Here is a 13,154-nt window from a genome sequence, read left to right on the forward strand (position 1 = left end):
TGATGCAATGTGGGCGCTGTCGCCCGTGCGACCACTTTAGGCCTTTAGAGTTCCAAACTAGGATTTGGGTTCCAACAAACCAAATTAGATACATTAACTTGAAACATCCTAGTTTAAAATAGGGTTGGGAATCTCTGGCATGAAGTCGAATAGCTACATATCTAGATACACAGGTAGCGATTCGATTAAAAAAATTATATCTTTTGAGCGGAACGTTTCGATACGATAAGATTCAGTATGCGAGCGATACGATTCTCGATTTGATTTAGTGCAGAAAAAATGTGATCGTTAACATTTGCACATGTGCTAATCATAAAGACCTTGACTTGACTTAACCCAATTCTATAAAATGACATTTGTCTCACCCTATTTTCAAGCACGTAAAAGACCACTTAACCCTGAGCATTGTTGCTTTAAGGCACTGTAAAATTTCTTTTTTTTTTTAATATCAAAATAATTATTTAAATAGACCAAAACAATACAACAATTAATTTTAAAGATTTTCTATTCACAAACACTATTTAAAGAGCCATGGGGGGCCTCGCACACTCTGCCATGCAAGCTGGGACTGCCACTGCACACAAATGCTGCTTATTTTCTTTTATTTTTCTTTTGCTGCTTGCTGAGTGGTGACTGACATTTTGAACTTTTAATTCTTGATGATTAGCTTAGTTCAACTGGCGATTGTTGTGTCAGCTTCGGGATATACCTGGCTGTATGTCCTCTTGGTAGTTTCTTTTTAGGGTCGCACAGTACCAACACGAACATATAAGTGTACTGCGAGTACTCAAGAAGAAGCATTAGCTTGCTGAGTTATAGTACAAGGAAATTGCCGAGATGTACCTCCCGTAATTTCTCGAGTATAATGTGCATTTCTTTACCCCAAAAATTGTCAAAAGTCAATAGTGTGCATTATACATAGGTATAGGGGAAAATGGAAAAAAAACTTTCACATTTTATAAATGTATGCCGCCATCTAGACGTTATGAAAAAGCTGTACACTTTCATTCCAATATGCCACCGCCACCTAGAGGTTATGAGAAAGATGTACACTTTCATTCTAATATGCCAACGCCACCTAGTGGTTATGCAAAAGGTGTATCCTACACTTTCATTCCAATATGTCATGGGTATGTACGTATGACTGCATATATGTACAGTTGTGCTCATAAGTTTAGATACCCAAGCAGAATTAGTGAAATATTTATTTATTTATTTTTTAATATGACTGATGACTGAATAATAATCATCATTAATTTCTTTATGGTTATGTTTTGTTTAATGATAATTCTTTTCTGAAATGCTTGACCGTTTAATTTGAATCCCATTAAAATAAAGTAAAATATGTTTCGCCTGTCCCTTCATGTTTTCTTTAAAGAACTGTACCCATCTTACAAATTCTGCCTGTGTAATCAAACATATGAGCACAACGGTGTGTTTTCTAATTTACTAAATAAAAGTAGGGCTGTGAATTTCAAAATAAGAGCAAGTAAATAAAAAATAAAGTATTACGTGTTCAAATAAAGTGCTTAACTTCAGAATAATTATTTGAAAAAAAACCTAACAAAATACAGATAATACTATGTTTTTCATATGGGTGGAAGCAAAATCATGCATTGCAAAAATGCATTATACATAGGCAGAAGGCTTTTCCAGAATTTTTAGGTCAACTTTGGGGTGTGTATTATACATGGGTGTGCATTGTACACGAGAAATTACAGTACCTTTGCCATATTGTCTGCATGTTTACAATCTGGGTCACACATTTTGCCGGTGTCGATAGCGGACTTGAGATAATGTACATAATGTGACGTTGCATTCAATGTTTACAATTGCTGGGAGAATGCTACTTTGCGATTGCTGTGACCACGAAAGTATCTTAACTACGGAAACCCTATTTGACGTTGACATAGTGACGCTATGGAGAAATGTAATTAAACTAGTCGTGTCACTAGTCTCCACCACTGCTGTGCTTAGTTGCAAACATGACATTACCTGCGAAACACAGCGTCAGACCTCTCGCGCTTGTTTTATGAAATGAAAACCATAAAGCCTCAGGCAAACGATTCCTAGCCTCGTGATATCCGGTCCACAGCACTATAACTGATGTACCTAAGGGTTCCTGGCAGATTTTGTATCGATAATCTTGTCTGCTCCCGATATAGTCGTATCACTCGCCTTTATGAAAAGATATTCAGTTACATTGGTTTATTGTTCCCAACCCTAGTTTAAAACCCTAAATTTAAACCCGAACCCTGGCCAAAACCCACATTTGAAACCCTAATTCTCATATGAAACTTTAATTTGAAAACCTAACATCAGTTTGAATCTTAATTTGAAACCCTAACTCTAGTTTGGAACCTTAATTTGCAACCCTGGGTGTAATTTGAAAGCCTAACCCTGGATGAAAATCCTAAATTGACTGCCTAACTTGGAATACTATCTTGACACACTAACTGCCACTGGAACCCTAACGAGACAGCCTGAATTGAAAACCTAACTTGAAATCCTAATTTGAGAGCCCAGTTGGAAACCCTAAATTTAATGCTATGATAATATGTAATATGAAAACCTAATTTGACACCCTAATTTGGAAACCTGACAACCTAATTTGAAACCCTACCTTGACCACTTAATTTGAAACCTTAACTCTTGTCCCAAATTTGAAACCATCACTTGACAGCCCACATTTCTCAAACAATTTAAACCTTCCAGCATTAAAATATTCACAAAATTCAGGACATCTTGGGAACCCCACTTTTCCACATTCCCAAAATTCATACCATTCCAACAAGTCCACATTAGCTATTAAAAAATACAATTGAAATGAATGAGACATTTTACAATCTTAATCAATTTAAATCTTCAATTCAAACCATTCCAACTTCAAAATGTTCAGCTCTTTCAAATCATCTTGAGAAGTATTTTTTACATTCTTCAAATCCTCATTTATTATTTTTTTTAATCAGTCCACATTTTCCATGATAGTATCCCCAAATTAACGGACACATTTAAAAAAATGCACCCCTATCAATTAAGCTTTTTCAGTCTCAAAATCATTTCCCCCGCGTTTTGAATAATTGCACAGCATTTCAGTTCAGTGTCAGCTCTTTAGCATTCACACAGAATTTCTATCGAAACTGTATTCTCCAGTTGAATTTGACGTCGTGTGGAAAACATGCAGAAAATTCATCCTGTCAGGGCTCACCTTGTCTTCAGCTGCTTTCTTTATCTGGTGTATCAAAGATTATAAGAAAAATAAGAGGGAGGTGCGTGGGCGTTCGGAGGCTGTTTGCTCATTTGCATGAATATTCATGAGTCTAATTTGAATAAAACGCTAAAGCGGAGGGCATATGTCGCAGAAGCTGAGTGAAAGATACGAGGAACTCACTGCCTTTGCGTTGGCGGTAGAAGAAGAAGCCAAGAACCAGGAGCAGCATGAGCAGTAAAATGGACGAGCCTACCGTGCCCCCGGCGATGATGCCCACCGGGACGATGTCTGAAAGGCACACGAAAAGCAAGTAAACATTGACATCCAAGTCTCTAGAAACAGAGAAATCCAGCAGGTTATGTACCAAGGTGGTACCGAGGGGGCACCCCAAAAAGAATAACTGCTGTTGCATTCAGGATATGGGTCAACTCAAACAGATTGGATTTAAAAGCAGAAATCTAACAGGTTGTTTTGCACCAAGGTGATACCATGGGTCAAAGCAATTTAATTAACAAAAAAAAAAAGAGTGAGAAATCCAACAGGCTTTGAACTAAGGTGGGTCAATGCAAAAATACTACATTTAAAATAGAAATCCAACCGATATTGCACTAAGGTTATACCATGTGTCAACCAAATTAACTATAAAACAGAAATCCAACAGATTTTGCACTAAGGCGATACCATGGCTCAACACAAAAGGACTAATTAAAAAATTATAAATCCAACAGCTTTTGCGCTGAGGTGATACCATGGGTCAATCTAAACAGATTCACTTAAAAAACCCAACAGGGTTACACTAAGTTGATACCATGGGTCAACCCAAAAAGAACTGAAAAATAGAAATCCTACAGTTTGTTCACACTAGTGGGATAACATGGGTAAACACAAACAAACAAACAAACAAAAAATACAGGTTTGCACTTCGGTGTTGGTAATATCATGAGTCAACCCCAAATATAATTTAAAAAGAGAATAGAATACACTTTCTTCTCATGTTCATGTCTTGTAAGAATTATAGTTCAGAAATAAATTACAAGTACTTAAAAATAGGGAATTACTTTTCAATCACCCGGTACTCAGCAAATAAAGATTATTCTGATTCTGATCAAATTTAAAATCCAAAAGCCAACCAGAACAGACTAACTTAAAAACATAAATTCATCAGGTGTTGTATCACAGGTCAACCCCCAAAAATGTGCACTAAGGTGATACGGTGGGTCAACCTAAATAGCTTAACATAAAAAAAACTTTTTTTTGTCCTGTTCGGCTGTTAGGTCAGGCAGAATGGAAAATCTGTATCCCTTTTATGCCGGAACAGTTTTACTGTGTTTCGCCCGAAGTCCGCTGGGATAGGCTCCAGCGACCCGCGACCCTAACCAGGATAAGCGGTGTTGAAAATGGTTGGATGGATGGAGTTTTACTTTTTAAGCTTCCGCTGTGGTATTATAATTGAGGTTTATTGAGGAACAGACTTGATCAGTCGAACAGAACAAAGTTTCTAGAAGGGAGAGAGAAACAAATACACAAGACAAAGCACTAATTGTAAACAGGATGAGAGAAGTAAATCATTACATTATCCACAACAATAAAACATTAAATATGAGTGTTGCATGGGGCTGTAGTGTGACACCCTGTGAGGAAAAGACAGGACAAGATAGAACAGAACAAGGACTGGATAAGAAGCATGCAGGACAAGGGTCGTGAACCCAGCTTTACAACTGAAGTGTGGTGGCATTAATTATGTAAATTATAAAACTCTACAGGACGAGAGTATAAGTGAGGGAATACACAAGCGATTTACTAATTCATGAGTTATTTGTCGCAGTAAGTGCGTGACCCCACACCCAGTGAAAGAGTCCTCTGGGTGTGTGCCTGCGGATACATGCTAGTAAATTGATACTGTTTTACATGGACAAAGACTGACATAAGTGTCCTGTAATTGGTGTGGCCGCACCGCGGCGCCTGAGGACCCCACCCAATCAATCGAGGGGCGGGATCAGGCCCAGGGGTCCAGCCGAGAGCATCCCGGCAAAAAGGACACGTCCCACACCGAGGGACCAAGGGCGGTCGAACATTCTTGAACTACGGTGATATCCATTTTGAGGGAATGTCTATGTGAATGCCTGCGTGGCTTCATCCGGAGCTTGGATTGATCTGGTTAACTTTTGGGATTTGGAAAGGGCACTTGAATGCAAATATTCAGCAAACAGAGACACAAGAGCCAATGGTCAATTGAAAAACTGGCAGAAAGAAGAGACAAAATTGCCTTTTTGTTGTGTTTCCATACCGGTCTCCTCCAGGGTGATGATCATGGTGCGGGGCCCAAAGGAGTTCCAGGCGGTACAGTTGTAGGGCGAGTGGAAGTCTGATTCCATGACGTTGTTGATGGTGAGTGTGGAGAGGACGGCTCCACCCTGCAAAGGCGGCTTGCTCTGCTCTACCGTGTAGCGCTCCATCAGCGTGCCTTTCTCCTTCTCCCAGACGTTCTCCTTCCACGCCCACACCTACAACACACACACGTCGTTGAGGTTTTATGGGCCATGTCACCTCGCCAGATATCCACTGACGCGTTGTTATAATTGACTATGGCACGATGGCCTGACTTGAAAACAGGATATCCATCCATCCATCCATCCATTTTCTGAGCCGCTTCTCCTCACTCGGGTCGCGGGCGTGCTGGAGCCTATCCCAGCTGTCATCGGGCAGGAGGCGGGGTACACCCTAAACTGGTCGCCGGCCAAGTGCAGGGCACATAGAAACAAACAACCATTTGCACACACATTCAATCCTACGGGCAATTTAGAGTCTCCAATCAACCTACCATGCATGTTTTTGGGATGTGGGAGGAAACCAGAGTGCCCGGAGAAAACCCACCCAGGCACAGGGAGAGCAAACTCCACACAGGTGTGGCTGGGATTTGAACCCCAGTCCCCAGAACTGTCAGGCAGATGTGCTAACCATTCGCACACCGTGCCAAACAGGATATCATTTGAGATAGTTTCCCTAAATGCACATTAGAAGTGGATCGGATTGTAATTGAACACAGGAGTATCGTTCCAAAACTGAAGTGAAACATATCACATCATTATTGCTGTGGATTGTACTGTACCACATTGAAATATATCTGTGGAGTGTCTTTGAAAATTCAGCTGGCAGCCTGGATGAATATGCGGACACTCTCATATCATATATCAGTTTCTGTGAAGAGGTGTGTATACCAACAGTCATTTCGCATGTTCAATAAAAACAAACCGTGGTTCACTGCCAAACTTAAGCAACTTCGCCAGGCTAAAGAGGACACATATCAAAGTGGGGATAAGCCCCTGTATAATCGCGCTAGAAACCAGCTGACTAAAGAAATTAACATTGCAAAGAGAAATTATGCAGTAAAATTAGAAAAACAGTTTATCGCTAACGACTAAATCAGTCTGGCGTGCATTACAATCGGTAATCAATTACAAGTGACCAACCTCCCAAGCTGAGAACAATAAAAGACTAGCCGACGACTTGAACACCTTATATTGCAGATTTGAAAAGGACACTTTCACACCCTTCACCCACTTAGCCACACCATCGACCACCATCACACCTCTGACTTCTGCGTTGACCAGCCACGTACAGGATGTGAGACTCATCTTCAAATAACAAATGATTAACACAGCGGCAGGCCCAGACCTTGTGTCTCCATCCTACCTCAAAGTCTGTGCGGACCAGCTCGCTCCAGTCTTCACACAGATCTTCAATAGATCTCTGGAACTGTGTGAAGTACCATCCTGTTTCAAACGCTCCACCATCATCCCAGTCCCCAAGAAACCTGCAATCTCGGGTCTGAATGACTAGCCCTGACATCGGTGGTCATGAAGTCCTTCGAACGCCTCGTGCTGGACCACCTCAAGAGCGTCACAGGTCCCCTGCTGGACCCCCTGCAGTTTGCCTACCGAGCAAACAGGTCTGCGGAGGATGCTGTCATCATGGGACTGCACTTCATCCTAGAACACCTCGATGGCGCGGGGACCTACGCGAGGATCTTGTTCGTGAATTTCAGCTCTGCGTTCAACACCATCATCCCCGAACTCCTCTCCTCCAAGCTTCTCCAGCTCAGCATCTCGCCTGCCATCTGCCAGTGGATTTACAACTTCCTGACGGGCAGGGCACAGCAGGTGAGACACCACCTCATCTACACGCACCAACAGCACCAGGGTGCCCCAAGGTTGTGTCCTCTCTCCGCTGCTCTTCTCTCTCTAAACGAACGACTGCACCTCAACGCACCTGGCTGTCAAACTCCTGAAGTTTGCAGACGACACCACAGTCATCGGCCTCATCAAAGACAGTGACAAGTCTGCGTATCGACAGGAAGTGGAGCTTCTGGAGCTGTGGGTGCGGCCGAACACGCTCAAGACTGTAGAGATGATCGTGGACTTCAGTAGGCATCCTTCGCCACAGCTGCCCCTCACGCTGTCCAACTGCCTTGTGTCAACCGTCGAGACCTTCAAGTTCCTGGGAATTACAGCCTCTCAGGGCCTGAAGTGGGAGATCAACATCAACTCCATCCTCAAAAAGGCCCAGCAGATGATGAACTTCCTGCGGCTTCTGAGGAAGCACGGCCTGCCACAGGAGCTGTTGAGGCAGTTCTACACAGCGGTCATTGAATCAGTCCTCTGTTCTTCCATCTTAGTCTGGTTAGTCTGGTTTGGTGCTGCTACAATAAAGGACAAACTCCAACTGCAAAGGACAATCAAAACTGCTGAAAAGATTGTCGGTACGCCCCTACCCACTCTTGAGGACTTGCACGCTGCCATAACTAAACAAGAGCATGCAAAATCCTCTTGGACCCTCCACACCCTGGTTACCACCTCTTCCAGCTCCTTCCCTCAGGTAGGCGCTACCGAAAAATGCAAACTAAAACAAGCAGACATTCCAACACCTTCTTCCCTCTTGCCATTAACTTCTTAAGCAGTTAACTTACAATTCCATTGCAACATGCTGCCAATTTTTTGTCCTGAGTTTGTTGTCACATTTCTGTCGGGAAAACTATTCATTACTCGTGCACTCACTGTAGTAGTCTTTCCACGCTGCACTATTTGCATATCTGTTGTTGACCAATACTGGCCACTCTACAACATTTGCGCAATCGACGTGTCCCAGATTATCGCATTAATAATCACTTTAAACTGCATTTTGCACAATGGTCATTGCATCGGACTATTGCTCTATTAGTCATTCAAACTGCTCTAATTGCTAGAGGACTCTGGATCTTTTTGCACAATTGTCAAAAAATAAATAAAAACAATAATATTAATTGCACCAGCATTACCATATTACTGGCAACCTTTTAGTGATCAGTGACAGTTTTTAAATGTTTTTTATTTATGTCTCAATAATATTCTCTGTCAATTGACTGTCTGTTGTCGTACTAGAGCGGCTCCAACTACCGCAGAGAAATTCCTCGTGTGTTTTTGACCTACTTGGCAAATAATTATTATTCTGATTATGATAAACCGGAATTGAAAATAATTGTCTCATAATTAGAGTGAATTGTGTTATATCCCATTGTAATTTGTGAATTGTTCCACATCGCAGTTGGAGTGCATCGTATTGTAATTGGAGTGAATAGTATGGTACTGCCTCGCAATCAAGAGTTAATCATATTACATCATAATTAGAGTCAATCGTATGTCATCACATTGTAACTGGAGTGAATCACATCGTAATTGGAGAGAATAGCATTGTAATTGGAGTGAATTGCATCGTAATCAGAGTGAATTTTCTCATCATAAATGGAGTGAATCGCACAATAAATTAAGTTAAGTGAGTTAATGGTGCGGCACGGTGGCCGACTGGTTAGAGCGTCAGCCTCACAGTTCTGAGGACCCAGGTTCAATCCCCGGCCCCACCTGTGTGGAGTTTGCATGTTCTCCCCGTGCCTGCGTGGGTTTTCTCCGGGCACTCCGGTTTCCTCCCACATCCCAAAAACATGCATGAATTGGAGACTCTAAATTGCCCGTAGGCATGACTGTGAGTGCGAATGGTTGTTTGTTCCTATGTGCCCTGCGATTGGCTGGCAACCAGTTCAGGGTGTACCCCGCCTCCTGCCCGACGACAGCTGGGATAGGCTCCAGCACGCCCGCGACCCTAGTGAGGAGAAGCGGCTCAGAAAATGGATGGATGAATGGAGTTAATGGTGTCATATTGTAATTGAAGTGAATCAAATGGTATCACTTCATAATTGGCAGGGGGGGTTTCTGATATGGGCCCTGGGCGGCATTCTTTGGGGGGGTAGGGGGTTGGGTGGTTGGGGTGTCGAGTGCCACTTGACGATTGTCTAGGGGTGCGCAAACGACGGGCGGTCGGACAGGGCGCATAGACTTTTGACATGAATTTTTCTGGAGGCAAATAGACTTTTGACATTAATTTTACTGGAGGCAAATCTCCCACAGCACCCTTGATACCCCCCGCTCCAGGACCGCCTCTGGTAATTGGAGTGAAATGTATCGCATTGTAATTTGGGTGTATCACATTGTATCATAATTAAACTGAATAATTTCTTAACTGGAGGTGGAAAAGACATCCTTGGTGTTGTCTATAATGATTGACATATTCTCAAAAAGTAGACAAGTCCAGAAAAAGACTGTTCACCACAAGCTTAAAGTGTGCTTTAACTCGCGTTACCGAGATTGCAACGGCTAAAATAGCACTGAAATGTGATTAGTCATGCTTTACATTAGCGATAGTCACTTCCATCGCGTAAATTCCTGCAGATTTACTCTCTTTATGGAGAATAATGTGCACACAGACGGATTTATTTAGGACGATCTAGCAGCGTGCATACAGACACGCACACAAACACACACGCACCACACACTCCATTTTTTATAAGTCCTTGTGTCTGTGCATTAAGCCGCGACTATAATGTCGTATCACATTATACGCTCACAGCTCCAAGGCCATGCGGCGGGGGTTCTGAAGCCTCCTAAAAGCTCTGATTTCTGTCATGTCGGCGCAGCAAAAATTGGATAATTGCCGCTGAGGGGTGCAGCTGAAATGTCGTTTTTTTGGGTGCAAGTGTTCACACGCATGCAAGCTTTGAAATGAGCCGTCACTTTGTGCTAGAAATGTAGTTCCATCAAGTGTGATTTGAAGAGAAAAAAATAGGGTTAACACATTCCTTCAAAGAATCAAACTCACGCTGCAGTCAAAAGGTTGGGGATGCAACACAAAGAAAAAAATCACTCGATGCATAATACGTAGAGCTGGCATGAAACGTTGAGCAGTCGACTGTATTCTTTTGCCGGTAACCTGCTCGGATTACTTTTCATATGGTCAAAAAGACGTTAAAGAGGGATTGATTCAGCGTGAATGAACTTACGATCTTGTCCGGTGGGGGTGTGCTGGCAATGTAGCACTTGATCTCGCCTCGTTCACCCCGGACAGCATACTGGACTGGATCGCTGGAGATTATGGGTGGGCCTGGACAGGGCAAAGCAAAACATAAATGAACTGCCAAAAGGTAGGAAGATGGCTAAGATTGGTAGGAAGGAAACTTTATAGTTAGTAAGGCTGGGACTCGCCCTCTGAATCCCGATTTGTTATTCATATTGACAGTAATGAATGACTTCCGAATCAGAATCGAATCGTTAGTCCTTGTACTTTTCCGAAATAAAGACATGACATAGTCCAACAAATGAAAAATACAAATATTAAAAAACTGTCTACTGAACCGGAAAGGGAGTACGGCGGCACATTTTGCCTGCTGCTCCTCCCTCTGGAAAGGTTTTTCTTTTTCTTTTAAAATGGCTTACTTTAACTAGGATCCTTCACCATACCGTAGACAAAAGTAGAGTTGGTTTTCCCCTGTCGGTGCCGTAAATGCTCAGTGGCTGGGTCCAGCTGCCTCCTTGCTACCTCGGTAGCCGGCTATCAAGCTGGCTAGCCCTCGCAATCTGCCATGCTGTATTGAAGGAACTTTCTCCCATTCATTCTGCCGCAGTCGCTGTCTACCTCGGCGATGGCTGCTTTTTGGCTACACTTGTGGGGCTGCCATGAATATTAGTGCAGCTGCTCAAGCTAGGCTATCGGACACCTCCTTCTACAGAGATCTTGGTGCTCACATACGCAGAAAATATGCGCAGTAAATCCAAATGGTGTCGGCCATTAACAAAGGCCAATTGTAACGTGGCAGCAGTTGCAGCTCTTTGTCAGAATAAAATAAGTAGTATGTTATTCTTTGAATGTTGTGATTCAAATCCGAAAATTCTGATTCAGTGTCTGTTTTTTTTAGGCGGAATCAAATCCCAATTCGAGTCACCACTGATTCCTGAACAGCCCTAATTGTTAACTAAGTAGTCCAATGGGTGGTCAGGATAAATATGTAGGTAAGTACACAGTGGTACCGCCACTTACAAGTGTGCTGACATTTGTGTTTTTCAAGATACGACTCGTCAGATTTTTTGCTTTGACTTAAAAGCAAAAATTTTAGATACAACCACTAGACGGTGATAGTGAACTAAACTCACTTTACAACAAGCAGCAGTTTTACATAGTGAACAATTTTTCAAAAAAAGAGATTCATCTGTTTGATTCCATGTTTATTGCCATGCTCTGTTGAAATTTACTGTCAACTAAAAATAAAACAGGAGAATTACACATTGTTTATTTAAAACAATACATTCATACACAACTTTGCCTTATATGAAGTCCATTAGCTTAATGCTAACACACAATGCAAAATGCCATATAAGGGGTAAAGAAACTAGCATTCAATGTTGCTGTGTTATAAGCCTTTAAGTAATGGATATTTGAACACAAACAATGCAGCAACATATATAGACAGACCACATAAGAATACTCACAGGGATATATTATTTATCCTCTCTGAAAAACATATATTACTGCAGCTTACTCAGCAGTTGTGACTGTCTTTTTTTGTTTATACGTATGTTAAACTGCCTCCTAGTGCACAAGAGAAGGAGTCACTCACTGAATTAATGATGATGCACAAATTGGTTAAATCTTTACATTCTATGAAATTATGCTATTACCGTACATTTTTATAAAGTATAATATTTACAGTGCTATTTTTGCTTATTAAAAAACTGTTTTTTGTTGATTTTTATTGGGTGGGTGGAATGGATTAATGGAATTTCCATTCATTTCAATAGGGAAAGAGGACTTTCTAGACGAGTACTTAGAGCATGGTCACAGAATAAATTAAAATCATCAGTCAAGGAACCACTGTTTGTATGTAGGAAGGTAGCTAGATCGGCAGCGAGGTGGATCATAAGTCACACTGACTGGTGGGTAAATAGGTATGTTGATAGGAGACAGGTAGGTGAAAAATTAGGATCACAGTAAACAAAAAGGTGAGTAGGAAGGCAGGATGGAAGTCAAAGAGGCTGGTAAGTCAAACGGTAAGTAAGTAAAAAGGAAAGTGAGTAGGTAGTGGTACATGGCCGGGTAGATGGGAACTCACCATTGACCGTGAGCGTCACTTCGGTCTCACCCACGCCGATGCGCGGCACGATGGCCTTGCACACATACTGGCCGGCATCCGCTTGGCTCACTGACTTCAAGTACAGCTGGTTGTTGTTACTAAGCACCTGCACACACATCGACATGGACACATAAGCAGAGACATAGACAACCATAGACGAGAGTAAACAGCAGAGTCTGCTTGGGAGGCGTAGTTGAGCCAGACAGGGCGAGCGAGAGCAGCATATTTAATTCATAAAACATGTTGATTTACTCAGCAGGCTCCATTAGCTTTTTTCTCCTGGAGCTTTCTCTTAAACTGTTGGGCATGAATTAAAGATTTAGGACACGGAGAGTCTTTCTACAAAGTGTCTACTTTACAACTAAGCAAACATTTATGAAGTCAGGCTTTTTTTTAAACACTGATGGAAGAGTTTCTGGAGTATTACCCTGTGATATGGGTATCCCCTTTGTG

General features: G+C 42.0%; 1 protein-coding gene across 5 annotated transcripts in view; it reads right to left on the reverse strand.

Moving 5' to 3' along the window:
- kirrel1b (kirre like nephrin family adhesion molecule 1b) overlaps positions 1 to 13,154 on the reverse strand; it is a 106,417-nt gene that overhangs the window by 13,263 nt on the left and 80,000 nt on the right. For 3 of the 5 annotated variants that reach the window (XM_061797931.1, XM_061797930.1, XM_061797934.1), the window contains exons 9-13: positions 12,681 to 12,807; positions 10,578 to 10,678; positions 5,499 to 5,715; positions 3,381 to 3,499; positions 3,209 to 3,232 (exon numbers count right to left, since the gene is read on the reverse strand). In XM_061797931.1, the coding sequence (XP_061653915.1) occupies positions 3,209 to 3,232; positions 3,381 to 3,499; positions 5,499 to 5,715; positions 10,578 to 10,678; positions 12,681 to 12,807 (588 nt within the window). The remainder of the gene's footprint in view (positions 1 to 3,208; positions 3,233 to 3,380; positions 3,500 to 5,498; positions 5,716 to 10,577; positions 10,679 to 12,680; positions 12,808 to 13,154) is intronic. The other 2 variants (XM_061797933.1, XM_061797932.1) reach the window with 1 other exon arrangement.

The sequence above is a fragment of the Phyllopteryx taeniolatus genome, chromosome 14, assembly GCF_024500385.1.
Source record: "Phyllopteryx taeniolatus isolate TA_2022b chromosome 14, UOR_Ptae_1.2, whole genome shotgun sequence".
NCBI classification, from domain to species: Eukaryota; Metazoa; Chordata; class Actinopteri; order Syngnathiformes; family Syngnathidae; genus Phyllopteryx; species Phyllopteryx taeniolatus.